General features: G+C 42.4%; 1 protein-coding gene across 1 annotated transcript in view; it reads right to left on the reverse strand.

Moving 5' to 3' along the window:
* Positions 1-563: 563 nt before the first annotated feature.
* LOC108605107 overlaps positions 564-24,320 on the reverse strand; it is a 42,972-nt gene continuing 19,215 nt past the window's right edge. Inside the window, 9 exon segments of the mRNA XM_033294518.1 lie at positions 564-1,075; positions 1,141-1,260; positions 1,323-1,506; positions 1,576-2,200; positions 2,260-3,926; positions 5,022-5,765; positions 6,334-6,853; positions 6,855-6,923; positions 11,293-11,427. Of these exon segments, the coding sequence (XP_033150409.1) occupies positions 889-1,075; positions 1,141-1,260; positions 1,323-1,506; positions 1,576-2,200; positions 2,260-3,926; positions 5,022-5,765; positions 6,334-6,853; positions 6,855-6,923; positions 11,293-11,427 (4,251 nt within the window). The 3' untranslated portion in view covers positions 564-888.

A 24,320-nucleotide genomic window follows, 5' to 3' on the forward strand; every position in this document is an offset into this window, starting at 1 on the left:
TCGTTATATGATTACCATATACATAGAGTTAGTTATACATACGTGTATGTATATAATATAATATAATATATAGATGTATACTATATAAATATTTATAGTAGTTTGAAACATAAAATTAATCAACAAATTTGTTACGAGTTTTGCAGCTAAAATAAAAGCTTGCGTGCAAGTGTTATCGATAACTATGCTTAGCAGTTGAAACAAAGATAATGGGCATATACATACATATGTAGTATATGTTATGATATTAACAAAAAGTAAACGCTTACAAAAATAATAAATATACATGTACATAAATTATATGTGCCTTACATAGTTATCGATAACTTAAATTGCATTTTGTTACGATTTGCTTCTGCTTCAGTTTTGTGTGCTACGAAATATGATTAGACTTTTTAAATATATATAAATATATATATATAGCATGATATTTTGCATGTTTTTTGTTTTCATCTAAGCTTTATCTAAGTACTAGGTTTTTACCAAAAAAAAAACAGACTTTTTTTTTGTTTATTTACCACAAACTAACAATATATATACATATATATGTATATATAAGCTGTGTTAGTTTGTTTTATATATGCATACATATATATCATCAGATGTAGACTGTATCTGTGTGAGTTTACGTATTGTCTGAGAAAGTGCTAAGTACTTTACTAAACTAATTCGTGCGTGTGTGAAAAATAAATTGAAAATAGTTACGTTGATATATAGATAACTATATACTATAGACTAGTGGCTCGCACATGTCGCTACAGTTAACATTATACGAAATATATATATATGTGTGTGTGTGTGTTATCGCTTATACGATTTGTTCTGTTTGTCAACAACTTAACAGTGTGTGAGTGTCGTTTGGAGGGTAAAGTGGAGGGTGCAGCATCTCTACAGCAGCTGGGCTATGACGGGCTCGATGAGACACATGTGCTCCGCTCCACGCACTGGCAGGCGATTCAAGCAAAAGTGTCTTATCATCTCCGGCACTGTGTCGAAGGGACGACTGAATTGTCCAAGTATATATTGCCCCGATTCGTTGCGTTGTATGCGCATGTGCATAAATCCTTTGGCGCCTCTGTTTTAAAATTGAAAAGAGCGATATGAGTTATGTGCTGTATTAATTTAAATTGCAGTCTTTACTTGAGCGACAGCGAATAGTCCTGCTTGGTGGATTCACAATTGCGCACTAGAAATGATCCTTCGGCCAAGGGACGCAGCGTTGTCTCTGCCTCGACGCGTGTAATGGCGCCATGGTACCAGCTGAGGTTTGGAAAAGTGGATTAGTCAGTTGTTTATTCTATATATTTCAGTTTAAAATTTACCCTTGGCGCTCCAGTGGTATGGCCACATCAATAAGATCCACAGCTGTTACATAGCCCTGGCCCAGACTCATGTTCAGCTCCTTGTGGCTGCTCAGGCCGCGCAAGTCCAAGCTGCCAAACTGTTTGCTCGTCTGTCGCGGCTCGTTGAGATTTAGCGTCAGATTCTGCCGGAACAGGGCGGTGTCTACAATAAATATAAGAAAATATATGAATCTCTATTCACGCTTGGCGCGTTGAGCGGGTGGGTGCTCACCCAGCTTGCTGTTTAGCTTGTGCTCATCACCACGCATCGAATGACTGGAGGATGCCTGCGAGATGCCGCTGGACTCGGTGCTATGCATGTGCATCAGATTGTTGATCTCGGCTTGATTGGCGCGCAGTCGTCGTCGCAGCTTGGGCATGTCGAAGGGCAGCTCGCCCAGATCCACGCTGGTGGCGCTGCCCGAGGTGCAGGCAGCTTCTTGCTGCTGCAGCAGCGTCTTGCGTCGTCGCAGCTTGGGCATGTCAAAGGGCAAATCGCGCAGCTCTTGCGCCAGCGCATTTGCTGTAGTTGTGGCTCCACCAGCTGCTGCAGCTGCTCCAGCTCCAGCTCCAGCTGCAGTTAGTGTTGCTGCTGTGCTGCCAGCAGCACCATTGGCATCCTGCTTCACTGCATCATGGCTGGTCAACTGCAGCTTTGGCAACGTCAAACGCTGCAGAGCCAATGAGGACGACGCCTGCGGTTTGCCATCCTCACGTGAATGTAACGAGATGCCGCTGTCCGAGCCGAGCAGCTCGTCGGCCAGCTGCAGCAGCGCCTTGTTGGGTGCTCGACCTGCTACAGTGGCGCCTCCGCCGGCGCCTCTGGTCAGCTGCTGCTGGGCATCGCCAATGAAGTGCTGGAAAGTTGGGAGTGTTCATTAGCATTTATAGCTTTGACCAACTATGATTCGCTTACCTGCTGATTGCTGCTGCTGCTGGTGGCCCCATCTATGGGCTGCTGTGCCGACTGCTCGGAGGCTGGCTCCTGCGAGGACTTGTCCGATATGGGGCTGAGTATGTGCAGCTTGGAGTGCAACAGCTGCGGCGCACGCAGTGGAAAGGCCAGGCTGGAGCTGTTGCTGTTGCTGCCGCTGGCGCTGTTGTTGCCGCTCTCGGAGCTGTGTGAGCTGAGCGAGCTGGAGTGACGCGATTCGCAGCTGGAGGTGCTGCGATTGCCCTCACTGGTGCTGGAGCGCAATGATTCCATGCTGCCCCCGCTGCTGGAGGTGGCAATGCTCTCGGTGGAGCTGTAAGTGCCACCGCGCGTGGCACGTCTATGGCTATGGCTATGCTGCTGCTGCTGCTGCTGTCCATGTTGCTGCTGTCCATGATGCTGATGCTGCTGCTGTTGACGCGCACTGCGTCGCAGCTCCAGCACGCGTCCGGACTCAAGCACAAAGCTGCGTGGTCGGCGTGGAGCAACAGCGGCTACGCCAGCGCCGCTCACCGAGGCGGAGACTGAAGCAGAGGCCGATACAGAGGCGGCGGAATTGCTGGAGGGGGGATTCACATAGGCGCTGTCGGTGAGACTGTTGTCATTGCTGCTGGCGCAGAGCTGCAACTGTTGCTGCTGCTGCTGCTGATGTCGCATGTTGCCCAAGGGCAAACGCAGATCGCGCAGTCGCGGATGCGCTGGCTGCGCTGCTGGCAAATTGGGCGCACTTTTGATGCTGTTCATGAGCAAACGATCGTGTTTGCCTGGAAATTTCATGGGCAGCGGTGCCGTCGATGGCGGCGAGGGCGTGTAAACGCGCGACGGCAACTGTTGCTGCTGCTGCTGCTGCACGAGAGCAACTGTTGTTGTTGTTGTTGTGCCAGCTGCTTGTTGCTGCTGTTGCTGCTGATTCTGGTTTTGGTTATCGACTTGTTGCTGCTGCTGCTGCTCCTGGGCATCGTGTTGCTGCTGCAGCGCTTGATTCTTGTTGTTCTTGGCTCGCTTCACTTCATTGCCATTGGCATTGGCGGCACTGGCGGCACTGGCATTGCCATTGAGCTGCAGGAGCAGCGTATGCTTCGAGATGCGATCGATATCATCGAGATCGTCATCTGACTTGGCAATCTTGCAGTCAAAGGCCGTCTCATACAACTGGCGGCGTCGACTCGCCATGTTATCTGAATCCGAGTCTTCCAACTCCAACTCCTGACCAACTAACGTTGATGCTGCTGCTGTTGCTGCTGCTGCTGATGTTGCTGGTGGCGGCGGCGGTGGCGGTTTGCATTCGCTGCATTCATGCAATCCATGCGCATGGACATAGAAGATGCTGCGTGGACGAAAGTAATCTTCCAGCTGCTCGTGCTCCGCATCCAAATCCTGCTCATTGCCCAATTTGGGTAGCGTGGGTATGCAGGCTCCGCACACGGCTGCTGGCCCAAGCAGGCGGTGCGGCGGCATCGACTCTTCCTCTCTATCACACGCTGCTGCTCCTCCCACTCCTCTCTCACCTTCTGCCACTCCCAATCCTAATCCCAATCCCAGTCCGACGACTTCTTCTCCCACTTCCGTTTCAGCTGGTGCTGGGGGGCAGCTCTTGAGCAGTTCACCCTCGCCGGCGTCGCAGTGCTGCAACTGCAGCTGCAATTCACCTATGAATTGAATTGAATAAAATAATAACAATCAATATTTGTTGAAATCAACCAATTCACTGTCTATATAGCTGAGACAATATTTTATACACTTTTTATACACATTAAAAAGTTATTCGGCACATGAATAAATGTTATTTAATATTCAATTACAATAATTGAATGGGCACTTGCACTTTGTCACGTAGTCACGCATTTATTTATGCCTTGAATATAATTCTCTCTTTATCTAAGCCTGCAGTTCATTCAGCTTCACACGCTCATATTCTAACTGTACTTAAGGCGCAGCGCAGCGCTCGCTCTCTTTCTCAGCAGCAAAGCAGCGACGCGCTCGTTCAGTTGCAGTCGCAGCAGCGATCGAGCGCATAAGCAAATGAGAAACGCGAAGAGAGCTGCTCTCGCTAGTTAGTCACGTAGGCTCTCAGCTACTTACATGTGTGTGTGAGCTTTGCTCACGATGCAATAATATAAGCTAACGGATTGTGCTCTTACGTTCCTTGCTTCGTCTTCTCGCTCTTTTCGTTTTGTATACGATGTGAGCGAGACCGACTGAAGCTAGGCACCCAAAACACTCAAACCAAAGAGCGCAATCCACTACTACTACCTTACATTATTGTATCATGGACTGAGGCCACTTACATGCGTGTGTGTGTGTGAGCTTTGCATTGCTTTTCTGCATTTACCGCTATGTATGCAGATAGAGAAAAGCATAAGAGCTAAACCGCCTCAGCTAAAGACTTAAGCTTGCATTAAATGAAATTTAATTGTTGATTTGTCGCAAAATATTGATATAAAATAAAAATAAAATATTTATGAGCCATGCTCTAGTTTCAAATGTAAGCTGCAAATCTTTTTTGAATACAAATCAATTGTATGGAGTCAGCCAAAAAGTTATTAATCGCTTATATTGCTCATTAACCAAAACAATTCAACAAATTTGATAGCCTTAAGAGCCAATTAAGTGTGATTTTGGCTGAGGATAAATTCCAAAATAAATTTTAGAATTTTACTTTCGTAAATCTTTGGGAAAATAATGAAAAGAACTTTGCGGCTTTACTCTATTGATATTAATTATGTAAATTATAAGTCACTCACCACTGCTGATGTGAGGCGGCAAGGCCTGTGGGCGTGGCTGAACGTTGCAAGTCTTGCGGACTAGGGCCAAGGCACGGGCATGCCACTGGCGGCGCTTGATGCACTCGCTGCAGTCGGACTCCTCCGAGGTGCTGGTGCTTGGCGTTTCGCACTCGCAGCGTATGATCCGAACTCCGTCCTCGGTGAAGCTGTAGCGCTTGTTATCGCGCTCCTCGTCGTCCTCCTGCTGCTGCTGCTGCTGCTCCTCCTCCTCGCCCGCTGCTGCTGCTTGCTGTTCTGTTAGCACAGATCCCAGTCCAAGCTCTAGTTCTGGCAGTTGTGGCGCATCCAAGCTGCTGCTCTTACGATAACCCACTGCTCCCGCTGCCGATGGCTGCGCTGGCGGCTCACTGGCCGTTGACTGGCGACTGCGCTGCTTTGTCTCACGCTCTAGTGTCGCCTCTAGCTGCTTGTCCTTGTCCTTGTCACGACTCTTGAGCAGATCGGAGTAGTAATAGGGTGAGGGCTGGCGCTTGCTGTGCTCCGTTAGGGTTGCAATTAATTTGCGTGGACTGCGCTGCAGCTGCGGCGGCAATGGACGCACCAGATCATCCGAGATGCTGTCCGGGGAATTTAATAGTGCAACGGGCTGGTTGGCAACAGTTGCTGCCGATGCTGCTGCTGCTGCAGCTGTGTGGACTACAGTACGCTCTACTTCCTCATCTATGTCCGCTTCCTCGTCCGAGGATTTGGGCGCCGAAGAATCTGCAAATGTTTAAAGTAATTAATATAAAAATTATAAAAGAAATTTAATAAATTAAATAGAATTGAAATTTAGATTGGCAAGCAAATTGGCAAGAAACTTTAAACATTCATTTAAAGTTGCTTGACTTTTGCAACTTTATTTAAACCAAAAGCCACAAGCGTAGCATAGACGAAAATATTGGCTGGAAGCGTAAGCCAAGTTAAGTTTACGGCGCTGCTGCGGCTGCTGCGGTGGCTGCTGCTTGGAGCAGTGAGGCGTTAAATAGCCAAAGAGCTGGAGCTGGAGATTGCAATGGGGCGACGGCGACTGCGACTGCATTGTGAAGCAGCCAAGCGCCAAATAGACTGCGACAGACAATAGTCAAATGTTGGTTGGAGAGTCCTGCGCTTGTTAATTAATCCTTGGCCATTGTCAAGCTGCAAGGCAATTATCTTGTCATTGCAGCTGCCGCAGCAACTTTGGAAACTAATTAGAGCTTAGGCAACAATGCGCCATAGGCTGCAAATCAGCGATAGGCGCTAGCTCTGAATATTGTAATAACTTTAAACTGAAGCTTAACCCACTCACCTGAATTATATTGCGAGCTGCGTTTAGCTTTGTTGTTCGACTGTGCGGCGGCGTTGTTGTTGTTGTAGCTCGAGTGTCGCTGCTGCGAGTGCAACTTGTGCAGCTGCAACTGTTGCTGCTGCTGCTGCTGCTGCTGTTGGCCGCGTGGCGTTGGCAGCGTCTGTTGCTGCCGCTTGCTGTGGCCGCTGCTGTTGCTGCGACGTTTGGCCTTCTTGTGATAAACTTTCTTATGCTGCACGTGGGCGTGACCATGTGCGTGGCTATGTGGATGTGGATGCGGATGAGCGTGGCGCGTATCCTTTGGATCCGAGTAGCCCTCGATGAGTTTGACGCACGCCTGTTTGATGTTGCTGTGCGGCAGCGGCGGATGTTGCAAGGTGGCACGTTGCTGTGGCGCTGCCTGTTGCTGTGGCACAGCGGGCAATGTGTTGTTGTTGTGTTGCGCTTGCGGCTGCTGCTGGTTGCTAAGGCTGCAGCTGTTGTTGTTGTTGTTGTTGTTGTTGTTATTGTTGCTTATGTTGTTGTTGCTGTTGCTGCTGCTGCTGTTGTTGTTGTTGGGCGGCAACGTTGCAGGCGGCGGCGCTGCTGCTGCTGCTGCAACAATTTGTTGTTGTTGTTGTTGGGACGCTTGTGCGGCTTCGCTGAATGGCAGCTGCAAAGAAGAAGAAGCAGCGTATTAATTGTTGTTGTTGTTGTTGTTGCTTTTGTGGTTGCTACTAATTTGATTTGCGTTTCAATTTGCATTTAATTGCAAAATGTGCGTGCGTCATGCAAAAAGTGTGTGGGCGTGGCCGCCCATACGCCCCTTACGCCCATACGTTCTATTGATTTCTTTGCCAATTCAATTGAAATTCAACTGCAATCAATGGCGCATTAATTAAAATTGAGCTTATCACACACCGATTTGCAATCTTTGTGGTTTTTTTTCAATTATATTTTTTACATGAGAAGCATAGCAAATGCTTCAGATTGTGGGTGGGACGCGGCTGCTGTTAATTAAATTCCATTGTGGCCGGCAGTTTGGATGAGCTAATGCCTGTCAATCAATATCAAAGTGGGCACATGTTGCAACTGCCACTTGCCACTTGCCACTTGCGCTTCCTCTTCAGCTCTTATGTCTGCGCTCTGCTTTTGCTTCATTGTCCTGTCGCATGACAAATCGCTGCACATGACACAAACTGCAACAGCAGTAGCAACATTAACTTGCCCCCTAATGTGCACACATTACAGCCCAAACCCACCCACACACACACACACCCACCCCGCCCACTGCTCGCTCTTGGCATTCGCATTATTGTTAAACATAAATTTCCGTTCGCTGCGCTGCGTATGTTGAAAGCTTGAGAGACAGCTTGCTAAACATGTTGCAAGTAGCAAATTGATGAGGCAGGCGTCGTCTGTGGGTGGCTGCCTGGCTGGTCAAGCTACTAAGCTGCTGCTTTGGTTCATTGTTGTCCTCGCTCACTTGCAAAATTTGAATAGAATTTTTAATTGAAACTCATAAATTAAGCGGCAGCTGCTGTCGCTGCTGCTGCTGCTGCTGCTGCTGCCTTCGATGAAACCATTTTAATGAGTTTGAACTTGCAAGCCGAGGCGAGGCGCCTCCCTTTTTATTCAATTCGCCTCCCAGCCACAGACGACTGCGGCGACGGCTCTAACTCAACTGGTTGCCCATAGCAGCGACAGTCGCTATTGTTGGCGAATTGCACAGGTTACTCCCACCTCTCACTCTCTCTCTCTCTCTCTCTCGCACACACTGTCGCTCTCTCTCAGTCGCTGTAGACTTGTTAGCGATGTAAGCAAACTAATCGAAATATCGCAAGCTATAGATTAAACTAAATTTAAGCGCCAATTGCATTTCTAATAAAATATAAAGCTAACACAACAAGTTGCTAAAGTATCAAATCAAAGCAAACTATATGCTATATCTAATATATATCGCTTAGATATTTAGCTATAATATATTCTATAATTATTTGGCATTTATATAGAATTCTAGCTTAATTTAAGGCCTGGCAATAAATTGAAATAACTCAAAATTATATTTAAAATATATGCTATGCCATGAATTTTGAATAGAGTTGCTATTTTTTTAAACTATTTTATTATGCTCTATATTTAACTGGCAATAAATTTAAATATAACTCAAATAGCAGCAATTTATATTTAAAAAATATGAAAACTATTTATTCAATTTTGCATAGAATTTCTATAAATATTTTATTCATATCGAATTAAGACTGTTAGTTATGCTAGCTGAATTATAATGCGATATTGCTTGCCACAAATGTATGCATATGTGTATGTGTGTGCGTGTGTGTGTGTGTGCAAACATTTTCACTGTTTAAATATTTGCCCTTGATTATTGAGCATACAGTATTAAACACACACACACACACACACACACACATGTGTATATATAGCAATGTCTTTATGTCTGTCTGCAAGCGAACTGAAGCTTGTAGTGGAAATCGCTGACGACAGGCTAGACAAACTACAATCGAAATGCAGGCAGAGCAAGCAGCAAAATGATGACGAATGTTTCGTATTGTTTGCTTTTGTTGTTGCTGTTGTTGTTGTTGTTGTTGTTGCCAGAGCAACATGATTTCTTTTTATATGCGCACCTTAATGAAAATCGCTGCCCACATGCCCTGACAATTCCAACGTAACAAGAGAAAAAACAAAACTCAAGTTCTGTTGTCTATGAGGACTACAGTGAACGCTGCTTGCATATGCATATATATAGCTATATCTATATCTAACTGAGTCGACAGCTTTACAATTTACATATGAGCGGGCGTCTGTCTACAGCAGCAAGAGCACTCAAGTCTCTGGGCTGTCATTACAAATAAATAGTTTAAAGGCAGCTTAAAGCTTCAACAATTGCAAGCAAAAGTATAAAATTTAAACTAGACGCACGCTTAGCTGCTTGCTATTTATTTATAACTAAAAGCAGTGCAAGCTTAAGCTTTTTTTTTTTTAATATAAAATAACTCAACTATTGTAATAAAAGTGTTGTTAATATTTGTTGGCAGCTTAAACTTTTACACATGCCAAAAGTTTTGTAGCTAGACAAAGCGGCGTATGAGTAATATGCGTTGTTGTTAAGCCAGCAGCAGCAACAGCAACGCGACACCGTTGCTAAGTTATTGAAATATACATATACACGCATGTATGTATGTGTGTGTGTGTGTGTGTGTGTGTGTTGAAGCCTCTGTTATCGCTGATATTGCTCCATAGAGAGCAATCCGCCTGTAGCTCAAACAAACAACAAGCCCACACTTGCTATCTCTTTCTCTTACGCTCTCTGCCTCTTGCTCACTCATACACTGAAGTGCACTTTAAAGCGCAAAAGGGAGTTGCGTTGAGTTTTGGCAGCAGCAACTGCAAATGGTTAATGGAGTCTAAAGCTCGCGCTTGAGGTTTTTAGCGCGCGCTTCAACTTCAAATGCGAGTTGAGCCTAAAAAACGCTAAAGCAGCAACAACAACAACAGCAGCAGCAGCAACATTAACGGCTTACATTTATGTATGTGTGTGTGTGTGTGTGTGTGTGCTTATAGCCCGCAGCATTGTGCGTCAGCTTTGTGTTTGCGCATAAAAGCAAAAAAAAATAAATAAATATTGCAGCATTTAGACAATAAATATATTGCCGCCCTAGGGCAATTAATATACATAGAGCCACGCCCAGTCGTAAGGGCAGAGCCAAGAGTCAGCTGCAGCTCTGAAGTTTACATAATAATTGCCACAGTCTATCAATATATCAATCTATCAATCAAAGCAAATCGTTGAACTTGTGGCAATTTTATATTTAGTTATGACCGCTAAAAGTTGCTAACATGTCTTTAAATTGTTAACAATTGTCTTGTAGCTTCTAATGAGACCAAAGGCAACAATTTAGAGCCAGCAGAATTTTCAGTCTATAGCTCTATGGAAAACTTGTAAATTTTTAAAATTTATTACACATATTTGTTTATAATTTTTTATATTATTTCTGCTTGTAATTTTAGCTGCTTTATTTGCTGCTTTATATGCTAATTTTTAAAAACTTTTGAAGGCTTTAAATTGTTGTTATTGTAAACAAATTTACTGCTTGCTTATAAAATTTCGTTTATTTGCCCAGCCCTGCCCAGCAGGCAGCCCATTGAGGCTAATGGCAAGTGTTTAGCTTGATTTGCTCAATAGGCTATAGACAACTATTGCGAGTAGCAGGCAGCAGCATTTTGTGTGGCACATGCCGCATGCCCCTGGGCTAAAAACAAATTTCAATAAAACGTACTTCAACTGAATGTTGTTGTTGTTGCCGCTTTTTATGCGCCTCATGCGGCGCTGCTAACGTTTTGGCTTTCAGTTTACGAGCTAATATGCAAAAGGGAGCGCAACATACAACAATGCCACAATATGTGTGTGCATGTGTGTGTGTGTGCGTGTGTGTGTGATAAAAACTCTACACATTTTTGTTGTTTTGCCAACTCTCGAGATAAAGCGCAGAGATTTTTTCTTGTATTCGGACTCGTTGCTCTTCATTTGATTTGTGGCACACGCACGCCGCCCACACGCCCACACGCACCCACCCACCCACTACATGCCACTGCTCTTTCATAATGTTTAATATCTACGCTGTGTATGTTTTTTTTTCTTCCTTTTTTTACGACTGACCAACTGCTGTGCGTTTATTTCTGTTCTGCTTTATTTTTTGCGCAATATTTTTGCTTTGCCTTTTGTTTGCTGCTGCTTAAATAATCAAAAGCCAATGCTTAAGCTGAGTGGGCGAGAGGGGAGCACATTGCGCTTTTCATTAATGCAACTGACGTGCTTCATTCAACTTTTCAAACCACGCACACATTTGTTTTTGTTTATTTGAGGGCAGCTTATCAATTAGCCGCAGTTAATTGCTTTTTACCAATAAAGCTGCGTAACCTTCAACTGCAAGGGGGTGGGCAAGAAATCTGTGTACTTACAAATTCAGTTTGTGGACTTGGCGCTATCCAATGCTCCGGATTCGTTGGTATTGCCTCCGCTAGGCAGGGATCGAAACTGGACGGTCGTTTCTTAACAAAATCTACAGGCAGGCTGTAATCATCACAGATGGCAATCTGCAAAAAAGAGAGAGAGAGAGACAAAGAGAGTGAGCGGGAGTGAAAATTCCAAGTGCAGTTTAAAAAGCGTTGCCTACTTAGCAGCGCCGTCATCACTTTGAGCACACAATACCTAAAATTACAGTTACAATTAAAAATGGCGCTGGCTGCGCAGCTTTTGTCAAGTGACGCGCTCGTCGTCGTCTTCGTCGTCGTTTTGCAATTAACGTTAAGTGCGTGCGCTAAAGAAATTCGAGCGCAGGCAGCTGAGCTTGGCTAAAGGTTAAAGCTTAAAAATATGAAAATTTGTTAACTTTAAAATTGATTTTATTCATTTTGATTGTATGCTCGTGTAAACTTTTGGCTTGCACATTTGTCGTTAATTTATTTATATTTATGTTTATGCATGTGCATTATTTATAGCTCTCAAGCAATTTGCTTAGATTGCAAGCCAAGCAGATTCAATTTGATAGCATCAAATCGCAGCACACACATAAATCAAGTTACAATGGCTGAGAGAGTCTTAAGTGAAAGCAGACGACAGCACAAGATAAAGTAGCAGCAAAAGGGTATGTAGAGTGGGGGGGTGGGGGAGGCTGCATAGCTACCTCAAAGTACAATTGCAGGCGATAAAGTTGACGACAATTGCGGCAATACCATTCCAAGCCAGCAGACGATGTCGTTGCAAAGTCGCTGCTGCTGCTTGTGGCAAGCTCACGAGCCATGTCCCTGGAGAGATTGGCGCAGGTGGCATGATAAGGCCAAGCACAGGGACCGGCACACACCACATAATTCTCACTAGCGGTAAAGTCAATCCAGCAGCGACGACAGAACATCTTGTGCTAATAATTTGATTTCAACCGAAGCTGCAGCCAGAGCCAGAGCCAGACCACTTAGCTAAATTACAAGAAAAATTGCGCGCAGCAAGGATGTGCTGCAAGTTGTTGACAAGCGCGCTGTTCATGCAACACTAAGCTACAAGTTGCACAAGCAGCTTGTGCCACACACAAGTTTTTAGTTGGCCATAGCCTTGGGGGAGTGCACAGCTTTTGAAATTGAAAGCCAATTCGCTTGCTCTGTCAACAGTTTGCATATGAAAAGATGCTGCGCAGATAAGCAGCAGGCGATGAGCGAGAGAGAGAGAGAGAGAGAGAGAGTGCAGCAGAGCTTAAATATAAACAAAACTTTGTGCGTAAGTTTTAGTTGCAGCTAAGAATTTATAATAGTTGCAACTTATTTTTATTTAGATATAACTACTATTAATGCAAACAAAGTCAATTGAGCTGCCATTGCGTTTAGAATTGCGCAATTTGAATGCATAATAGAGTGAGAGAGCGAGAGAGAGAGAGCGATGAGTCATGCACTCAATGATGAGGCTACTCATTGGCCTGGGCTACTCTTGCCTTTGATTGCCTTTAGCCTTTAGTTGGCTTTGAAGTGCAGCCATAAAAAATGCATAAGGCAAACGGCAGCAGCAGCAGCAGCAGCAGCTAACGGCGCTTGTGGGCGACACGCCCCTCAAATCGTCACGCCCCGCTCGTCAGTCAGCTCGAGTCGAGTCGAGTAAATATCATAAATTTTAAAGTCGGCGTTAATGCGCCCGTTTCAGTTGCAATTGTGGGCAATGTGGCATGTGGCAAGTGGCAGCCTTGGCAGCACAGGTTGGTTGGCCAAAGCCAAAGCCAAACACTGGCGCATAACCGCAGGCACTTTGGCAACGCGCCCAGCTCAAGCAGCAGAATATAGAACAAAATGCAAGACGAGCGCAAGAGACAAAAGACAATTGCAGTGGCAGTGGCAGCGGCAGCACAATGTGGCATTGTGGCAACATGTGGCAAGCGTTGACATAGTTCGTTCGTTAGTGCACAGATTTAGCGACAGGAAATGAAACTAGCTGACTAAAAGATAGAGCAAGCGATAGAGAGTGAGTGAGAAGGGGGAAGTTCAGTTTGGCATATTGCTGAGCTGAGCTGAGCTGAGCTGGAGACTGCGCCAAGGTAAAAACTCGTTGCAAGTGGCCAACAAGATTGATTGAGTTCAATTGCTTGGCAAAAGTCTGACAAAGTTTATGATTTGGCTAAAGCAAACAACAGAAATAAAATACGAAATAGAAAAATCAAATCAAATTCAACTCAATGCCAGCTAAAAACTAAAATATAAAAACATACGTGATAAGAAATCAAATATAAATGCAAATCTAAACATATTTTTAATTACTTAGATTATTATTTCCTTTAAATTACTTTAATGCAATCAAACAATCAATTTAAAGCAGCGAATTTGTTGCTTGTAAATTCTATTAAATTAAAAGTTGAGCGCGCATGGTCTAACAAATGTTTAAATCAAATTATATATATCGATATTCTTTGGGTGCAGCAGTAATTGCTTTAATGCACTTTAATTAAAGTGAACCCACCCACACTGTTGTACATTTAATCGTGTGTCTAGTCCATATGCAGCTCATCGGTTCAGCTCGCTGCTTTTTTTGTTATTGTTGTTATTGTTGTTGCGCTCTAATTGCAATTAGCACAAATTCCAACTCTAGCTTAAGCCTGCGCTTGATTGAGTGATTAACTAACTGTCTGTCTGTCTGTCTGTCTGATTGACTCACTGACTAACTAACTATGTAGCTGATTGATTAACTAAAGCGCTACTATCAATTTAGCAAATTACACACGACTCGACCTGCGCGGCCGCGACCTTTGACATGCAATTGATTTGTTTACAGTTACAACAACAATGAGCAAACGTCAATTGCTGACGTTAATGTTAACACAGCTCTGACAGCACAAATGGCGACTCCTTGGAGTCCTCTATGGCCATCTCGCTCACTCAAGTGCGCGCACAAAAGTATGCAAAGCATTTTGTATATTTGTTTATATCGCGCTATTAAAAATGGCCGTCAATGAGACATTTGGGAGCAAAAGCAGCCAGAGAGATATAAAAGAAAAAAAGAAGTGGAAAAGGTTTTCATTCAAGTGGACGTAGCAGTCAAAGGGGGAGTGGATTGGTGTATCAACAATTTGATGTTGAAGGGTGTCATGCTCAGGCCTGGTTGCATGCACCCTGGGGTTGCAACATAAATTTTAATTAAATATTTTTGGCATTGTATACGCTTGTATATATATTTTTTTTTATTATTTTGTTGTTGTTGTTGTGTGGCATCAAGTGGATCCTCGCGCTGCAAGCGAGGCAAGACACCACCTGACTTTAAAGTCTATAAATTTCAATGTCGCCGGCATGCAACAGCAACAGCAACAACCACCCAAGCGCGTTTGGCAGGCTATCAAGAATGTCATGCATGGCAAGCCGCCCCCTGTGTGCGCTTTTTGTATAAGAGGCATGTAGTATTTGCCACTGCCACTGCCACTGCCACACAGACAAGCCAGACAGACAGCCTCAATAGCAGCAGCAGCAGCAGCTACAACTGTAAAGTGCAGAGTTGTTGCAATGTTGTTGTTGTTGCTGTTGTTGTTGCACAGCAGTTTAGCTTGGCAACAGCAGGCCGCATAAATTGTTGCCTGCTTGCCACCACAAGCTGCAGCTTGGGGCTGGCTGGGCTGTTGTAATGAAAATTGTTAAATTTAAAATCAAAATACCAAACAAAATAAATACAAAAGCTAAAACAAATAGCAAAGAATTTGCGCTTGCAGACTACGAATTACTCTAAGCAAATGAATAGCTAAATAATAAAAAATAAAGGAACAACATTTATAGGGTATAGATAATATAAAAGCAGAAATAGCAATACAAACAAATATTTATGAAATTCTTTACATATGCCTAAAATTTAAGAACAAAATTTTTAATAAATAGAGCTTATATCTATTTATTATAAGTTTTAAAACATGTGAAAATAATTAAGTTGGCTTATATATGAAAAAATAATAAACAAAAGTTATAAAAATTCAAATAAAATTCAAAATTAATCCACATAAAATTCCTGCACTTACTGTAGTTAACTAAATTTCTATTTATTATAAATATTGAAGCGTGAAAATAATTAAGTTGGCTAATATATGAAATGAAATAATAAACAAAATTTATAAAAATTCAAATAAAATTCAAAAATAATGCATATAAAATTCCTACTATAGTTAGCAAGTAATTGTTATTAACAATTCTCCATGCTATGCATTTAATTTGCTTTCGTAACTGATTTTCCAAACTCATTTATTATATTTTAGTAACTCTCTCTCGCTCTAAAGTTTTTCTAACCTTATGGCAAAGTCAACAGCACTTGCTTTAGAATAGCAACAGACGGCGCAGTCAGATTCAGATCCCAGTGTGTGTGTTACGAAAATTGAGTTTAGGGTTTTGGGGTTGAGGTGAAACCGTAAAATAAATAAATTCATTTGTGGCCGCTGGCCAAGGACGGTTGAGTTTTAAATACTTGCAATGTTTGTACACATGTTGCCAAATACATTTGTGTGTGTGCCTGTGTGCGTGTGTGTGTCCAACTTCCTGTTTGTCTAGTGTACCACCCACCTTAGCAGCATTTGCCACTACAGTTGAGCGCACATCGGAAATTGTTCTGCTTGTGGGAGCAGAAGCTCCAGCGGCAAGTAATGTAGGCACGTCTCTCGTTCTATCTCGCTCTATCTCTATCACTCGCTCTCTCTCTCTTGCGCTTTGCTTGCAGTTATATTGCGCCTTTTATTGTTGTTGTTGTTGCTTTTGTAGTTTTGTGTGAACTTTGCAGAAATGCAGTGACCGGAAAGTTGTAATATCCAATCGCCACTTTATTTGCCAACTCTCTTTCTCTCTCTCTCCCTCTGGGCAGTTGTTGCCACTGATTGCTGCCGTCTGCCACATCGAAAACAAAGGGGGCTGTGGGCTCTCGTTTGGTTTGCTGAATCATTCAGTTATGTGTGCAGTCGCTTAAATGGACATTACGTGGCTAAAACCAAATGAATTGCACAGTTACCAGCGCATTTGCCATTGACCAATAATTGAGAGAAAGACCAAGAGACAGAGAGAGAGAGAGAGAGTTCCACCCAAAAAATGTTGCGCAATTCCTTTCACACATTCGGTATATGATTCATGCATTTTTCATTTATGCACATTTTACATTAAGCGCCAGATACTTTGCTATATAAGTTGAGTGCTCGATAATTAACATAACGCCAGCAAATTTGTTTCAACTTTACAGCTCATTAAACCAAAAGCTTCATTTATTTGTCTTTCTTGCGCTTGTTTAACTTATAGCTTTGCTTTAAGTTTAAGTTTCCTTTTCTCAATTTTTGTATTCATTTATTTGTTATAAACAAAACCTCACGCTTGGCTTTTCGACTCAAAATGAAGCAATATTTTCTCGCATAACACTTTATTTTCTCGTAAAGTCCTAACTTGAGTTGAGTTTTATTTTTCTTATCGCTACGCTTCACCTGCTTAACCCATTACAGCCCCAAGTATTATGCGTTTTGGGGGGTAATCTGCAAGTAAAAACTGCGATTGTGTCCCCACGAAAGCAACCACAGACCAGCGTTGAAAGAGAGAGAGAGCGAGAGTGAGAGGGAGAAACTACACACTTGATTTGAGAGCGAGGGTTGGAGCATATGGGTCCAATTACGCAGCATATCCGGCCTCTACCTCCTCACCCCCTGCCCCTCATCAAGGCACCAGAAGCAGCACATCAACAAACACTTCACGCCTGACATTTGACAAGACATTGGGCATGGGGGCGGCGGCGGTGGTGGTTGGATGACGTCTACAAAAAAATCCCAAATGCGAAAAAATGGCAATAATATTTTTATGGGCATAAATAATACAACAGGCAGTAGCAGAAGAAGAAGAATAAGAAGAAGCAGCAGCAATGTCTTCACGCTATTTTTACGCTTACTGTGTGGGGGGTTGCTTATGAGCGGGGGGTGGGGTTGGGGTTCGACTTTGGCTAACCGCACGCATTTAATGTTGGCAAAGTCGATTAAGCCTTGTCCATGCTTTGGGCGCTCACACAGACCGACAGAACGACAGACAAAAGGCAGCTGCTAACCGAAAAATGGGAATAAGAACCGAGAAAACCGCTAACCAAGGCGGGGGGGTTTTTGTGGTGCTTGGCAGGGTGTCAAACTACAACTGCTGCAAGTTAGCTTAGGTGCCATTAATGTTGTCTATAGACTACATGAGTCATACCCACCCCCGCCCCCCGCCCCCCTCACTTCTAGAGCAACATGCTTATGCTTGTCGTCAGCGTCATTATTAGTTTCTAAGCGTCAGCGTGGCAGGGAGAGTGCAAAACAATTTAAGAAAGTGCTTGCCAAACCAAAATAAGCTAAGTAAAAAATTTATGGTTTTATTAAAAGTGGCAGAGAGAGCAACGGAATTTCTTATTAAAAAAGCAACACATGAAAGAAACCCCACTTTATAATTATAATATTATTGCCATATTCTTTCAGTGGGTTTAGCTTTTTGCAAGTAAATTCTATTTATTGATAATCTTGTAGCAAAAAATGTTAGCAAATCCATAAGTTAAACAGCGAGCATGAAATCAAGAGTCGTCTGCAGCCTCGAGCCTTAAATTGTGCACTCAGTCAGCAAATCAAGCAACGAAAATATTCACGGGATTTCATTTATGAATTTTGCGCACAAAAAAGGGGACGCAACGCATTTGCCAAGGCTACGGGGGGGTTTGGGTTAAGGCTTATAAACATTTTGCTCTAATGCTAAACAAATAAAATGGCGTCGCCGCAAGCAAATAAAGCACAAGCCCAGCGAAACTTGAAGCCAGCATTTCAATAATAATAATAATGTTGTTGTTGTTGTTGTTGTTGGCAGTCTATATGGCTATAGCTCAAACTTTTTTGGAATGTCTGACAAATACGCTGACAGGTGGTTCTTAACTGTGTAAGAGTGAGTCTTGTGCAAATTGATGAATTGATAAAGTGACGCAAGCAACGAGACGACAACAGCCTGAGCCGCTGCGATAAAAGAAAAACGCACACACAGACACAACGACGACAGACACTTGAGCCTTGTATATAGCTGTATGTATGTGTGTGTGTGTGTGTGTGTGTGTGTGTTGTGCCGCAAATACAGCTCATTAAATACAAATCAGCTTAGCCGGCAACTTGAGCATCCACCATAGAGAGACTAAGAGACTGAGAGAGACACAAACAACAACAGCTGAGGCAACCTGAAGCGCATACACGTGCCCCAGAGGGCACAAAGTCAGATATGAATGTGGCAACAACGACTGAGAATTGCTCTAAATGCAGCCAAATAAACAAAGCAAAACAAATAAATATTATAAATAAAATATAGTTAGACATGTAGCTGTTTAAAAATTTAAATGAAGAACAAAAGCTGCATGCACGCCTAGCATAGCCTATATAAAAAGAAAGTGTATGCTAAGTGCTGAGCAATTAAACGCACACGCCTCTTGAGCTTGTAAAAACGCTTAAGGCTAAAAATACACACACACAGTGAATAAGAGAGACAGAGAGAGAGGGAGAAAGTGAGTAAAAGAGACAAGCTATGCATATTGACAGCGTTGGCCAAAAAGTGTAAAAAATAATTTCAGGTAAGCAGAGACATGCTGACAGCTTATCAGACGGACACACACACAGACAGACAGACAGACAGAGAGCGAGTGGCAACAACTCAATTTGTTTGCTCGTTGGTAGAGCCAAATTTAAAAGCAAATAACTTGATACGCAAAGTAGTCCTTGTTTTTTTTTTTATAGCTGTGTGTGTGTGTGTGTGTGTGCACTTAAGCCACAAGATAACACATGCAGACCACATAAAAAGCAACTACAACAGCAATCATTATCATCATCGTCATCATGAGCTGGTCATCAACAACGTCCAGACACTAATTAGTAATCCACAACACGACGAGCGGCAGCAGCAGCAGCAAGCTTAGTGTCATTAAATATGCTACATGTGGCACATAGCTTACCGCCCCCCCCCACCCAATTCTCTTGCTCTGCTGTGATGTTCTTGTAATTATTTGTCTACAGGTATTAAGTTTTTGGGGCATTACTTTTAGCCGCATATCAAATTATGACATTCCTGCTTGTCTGCCACACGAGCCAAACAATTTTATGACTCATCATGTGGCACTCACACTGCCACAAATATTTATATGCATGTGTGTGTGCGTGTGTCTGTCTTGTCTGCTCTCACATTGGCGTACTTTTTCCTATAATCTGCCAATTTGTATTATGGCTTTGAGGCAGGTATCAAAATTTCATGCGAATTTGCTGCGATTTGCAATCAACACGAGCGCGCGCGCTCTCTCTGTCTCTCTCTATTCAAGACTAGCCTTGTAAGTTTACACTTACAACTACTTGCTCGTTATCCCTCTCTCTAACTGCTTCGCGCTTTTTTGCTTTTCCTGCGGCTGTGCACACATCGCTGGCATAAATCAGATTTACAGATTTAGAATTTCAATTTTTTTACACGTTGCATACTTTTATGCGCTGCATAGACACTGTGTGTGTGCAACACGCTAGTGACGGCTGCACAGTGTGCTAAAACACACATTTACTATTTGTTTAAAATTAATTAAAATGTAAAATATTCAAAGTTAATGTTTAGCAAAACGATTTTAAATTTTAAATAGACTTTTTGCAATTGATAAAAGATTTTTCTTAAATTAATTATTTCTCTTGCGCATTTTCAAGTTGTTTTCAGAATTATTTTTCTATATTTTATTTATAACAAATTCGAGCTATTTCTGAACTACTGTGCACAGCATGTTTGCCAACAATCGTTTGAATTGCCTTTTGCTGTTTGCTCTATAGACGTTTCTATATCCATTTCTTGCTTTTGCTTTCATAACAGACGCCTTTGGCAGTTTTGCTATTTGAAATGCCGTCAACGTGCACACAGAAAAAAATTAAAGGAGGAGGAGGTGGGGCATGGGTAGGAGGTGCGAGGCATGACAAACAGAAAATGTAACCGCAAAAATTTTGAAAAACATGCCAGACGCAATTTGTTGCGCACATGTGTAATGGCAAATGTAAATGATAGAGAGAGTGGAGAGAGACAGAGAGCGAGAGAGTGTGAGCGAGAGCGCGTGTAAGCGATGACGCATCATGAGGCAAAGCCACCTCGGGGACTTTAGCAAGAGTCCAGAGAGTCAAAAGGGGTTGGGAGGGGGCTGATGACACCTTACATATGTTTGCTGGGCTAGTAGCAAGTCAGTTAAGTCAGGCAGGCAAAATTAACATAATTCACAAATCTAACACGAGAACTGGCGGTCAGCTCAACTCTCTCTCTCTCTCTCTCTCTGTCTGTCTCTTTCTCTTTATTATGCTCTGCCACTCTCTTTTACTCTATTACACACTAGCCAACGCCAGCTGTTGTACAAATGTCCTTATTATTGCAACATTTTTAGGCCTGTGTACGTGCCAAATCAACGAAAAGTGTTGACCACCCACCCACCCAACTTAGTGACCCCTTAGCTGGTTACTAACGTGGCTGCTGCACTAAGCCGCAAACAGCAAAGCGCACTTTACATATGTAACTAATAGCATCTGCCACTGCCACTGCCACTCCCACTCGCTCTCTGCCCTTGCCCTAGCATAAATAAGCAATTTGCACAAACTGTTGCCAACTTTTAGGCACTTGCCCGCATTTTTATTTAACCAATTATAACTGTCAGCAATTTCCACACAGATTTATCAGCGATTTGTATTAAAACTCAGGCACTAGCTTAACGCTTAACATTAAATTTATAAACTAAGCTAGTTATTTAACTTTCAACTTCAAGGCCATTTCGTTTATGCACTTGACTGTTTGGTAATAGCCATAACTTTGCTGCTTCCTGTTTTACCTATTCTTCTTTTGATTATTATTGTTGTTGTTGTTGTTTCTGCAACGTAAACATGTTGTTTACTACTTTGGCACTTGACATATGACAAGCACAGCAAAGAAAGTCAAGAAGAAAAACAAAGGAACCCCAGCCCATACCCCGGACCCCAGCCCAGCCATCGAGTGTGCAACTGACTTGAGCTTGCTACATGTCTAATATTGAGTTTGAATGATTTTTTTTTAGCAAAAACGAAAAGTTGCTAAAAGTTTTTTCATTTGGGCGTGTAAATTTGTAAACATCAGCGTGTAAATGTAACAGCGCAGGGGGCTGGGGGCTGGGGGGTTGCACACATGAAAAAAGGGTGAATATTTAAACAGTAGCGCACACAGGTGAAAACTCAGTACGCCCTAATCCTGCCCAAAAAAAAAAAAAAACAAGCTGCGAACTCTAACTTGACTTCCGTTGTTATTTTTTTTTTTTTACGTTTTTGGCTGCCCAATGACAAATTGTGTTGGGCAGTGTAAAGTGTTCGGACGTTTCGGGGCAGGTGGGGGCGCTGACTTAACACTTGTTACACGTGTTCAGCCCCCCGCTTTGTGCACCACCCACACTCATTTCGCGAAAGGGACCTTTTAACGCAATTTACACAAGTCTTTCACATGGGAAACATCAGCCATGGATCGCTGCACTCCACCCCACTCCCCACTCTCTAGAAATTCTCTAGAGAACTTGCGAGCAAGTCTGTCCTTTCGATTGCTACAAAAGCGCAAATGTTTTTGTACATTTTTAATTAGAATTTGTATTGTAACACAAAAAGCTTTAGCAGCTTAGCCGTCAATTAAGCTTATTTCAATATCTTTGGCTAGCTATATATTCACTGCTCAAGCCTTTTGCATAGCTAACATTTATTTAAAGCATTTTTAACTTGGGCACTTGGCGAGCTTCTGCTGCTTGTTGCTGCTTTAATCAATCTATTGACAAAGAATTTAACGTCAATAACAAAAAACAACAGCAAACGCAAATATATATATATTAAAATTCCGTCAACGTTTTTTGGCCACAGGATTTTCACTTGGCTTACCAATTCTTTTTCCACTTTTATACAAATATTTTCTTTCGGCTTCCAATTGCCATTCACACAAGCTGCTTACGTGTCAAGCCACGCCAAGCCTATTTATATATATACATATAGCTGGGCATATATGTATATTTGATACGTTTTGTATTTGCATGAAACTTGAGGCTGTCAATTTTAATTTAGAGCGTAAATGGGAGCGACAGTCGTCAGGCAAGTCTGTAAGCTAATTAATGTAATTAATAAGCGCCCAATATAGAGCGTGAGTGTATTTCTTGCAGTGTATTTAATGCTTTAGCCTTAAGTGCATTTATTTTATGCTGAGATTTGCAACAGCTGCAGCAGCAATACAAAAGACGCGCTAGCGGAAACGGAAGTAAAAGTTGTCAGTTCTTGTCGTTTTTTGTTTTTTACGCCTCAAGGGATCTGTCGTTCGTCCTGTTGTTGCCCAGCTTAGGACACAGACTGAGTAACGCTATGAGCCATTAATCATTAGCGACAAAAATTGCAACTGTGTGCAGACTAAAAAGCAAAGCAACAACCACCAGCTGACAACGACGACGACGACGATGATGATGATGGCGCTGTCTGTCTAAAGCTTTCGCCAGGCACTCTAAGCGGATTGGCAGCCACCACCAAGCTGCCCCTACTCCTACTCATTCCTTTTAAGGTATATAACAATGCTATTGTCAAAGCCTAAATGTTTTTTATCTCAATTCACAGACATTCATTCGTTGCAAAAATTGCACAAGAACTTGCTAAAAGGTATACATCGTCTCTTTATCATAATTTATTATGCACCACACATTTTCTATATATATAGTCACACTCTATGTATTGTTATTTTCCTTTATTTATGCAAAGCAATTTTTTTATTTTTTTTCTATGCCTTTTCTTGTTTGGCAAGTGTCGCTTACTTGTGTAATTTGACAGTGCTGTCAGAAAGTTAAGTGACGCCCACTCCCCGCCCTTAAATAAGCTTGAAATTGATGGCCCAGGCCATTTGTTAATATTACATTTCAGGTCCTTAGACTTTTGCCCTTTTTGATTACACACGTTGGACTTTTCTTTTTCGATTGCCGACTGCAGCCACGCCCCCCACCAACGCCTCTTTTGGCACGCCTCCCAGTTTGGACTTTACTTACTGTGCCTGTGCAGCTTTTTCATTAACTTTGCTTTCGCTGCTCATTAAAAAGGCTTAAATTGCATGAAAAAAAAAACCAAAAAGAAAATAAAACGCAATGCAAATTGAGCAGCTGCAAATAATGAAAAATAAAATAAAATGTCAAAGTTTATAAAAAGCGCACAAAATGTAATTAAACTTAGTTGGAGAGAGGGTAAATATTAACATAAAACTTTTGCCACGCCAGCAGGCTTATAAGTAGGGCTAACAACAAAAAGTGAAGCTTGTTAAATGTTTTTGCCATTTTTTGTAACAAATTAAAAGTAGTTGGCTTGTTGGGCAATAAGTTATAAATTTGCTTACTACAGAAATTTAAATGCTGCGATATTAATTCGCTCTTCTTTTAATTGCTTTAAAGAAAAACGCAAAAGAAAGAATCCATCAAATATGATTTACAGCTACTTATTAAGCATTCTCCCTATCGCTGCTGCTTCCTCTCTTTACTTCCTAAAAATCAATCAAGTTTAATTACGCATTCACTTAGAACGCCCAAAGTATGGTCTAACAAATGTAAATTAGCCAACGAACGATTTGAACCAAAAATAATTTGCCTAATAGATTATTATTTTTATAGTGACAAGAACAAAACTCACGTCGTCATAACAGGTGCGGCAGGCAAAGTTTTTTTTTATTTTTGTTCCAAAAGCAATGGCAACGGCAATAATGAGAGCATGAAACTAATGAACAGAGTGGTCAACTATAAATTAGCTGTGCTTCAATTCAAAGAAGCAGAAGCAGCACATTAGTTAGAACAACAAGCAAATGTAAGCACAATTTATTTAATTAAATGCGCCTGCGATGGCACAAAAAAAAAACAAGAAAAATAACAACAAAAACAAGCGACAGCAGCAAAGCAAAGCCAAAAGGCGGGCCCAGGCGCAAAACCGTAAGCG

Source organism: Drosophila busckii, chromosome X (assembly GCF_011750605.1).
Source record: "Drosophila busckii strain San Diego stock center, stock number 13000-0081.31 chromosome X, ASM1175060v1, whole genome shotgun sequence".
In the NCBI taxonomy this organism is placed as follows: Eukaryota; Metazoa; Arthropoda; class Insecta; order Diptera; family Drosophilidae; genus Drosophila; species Drosophila busckii.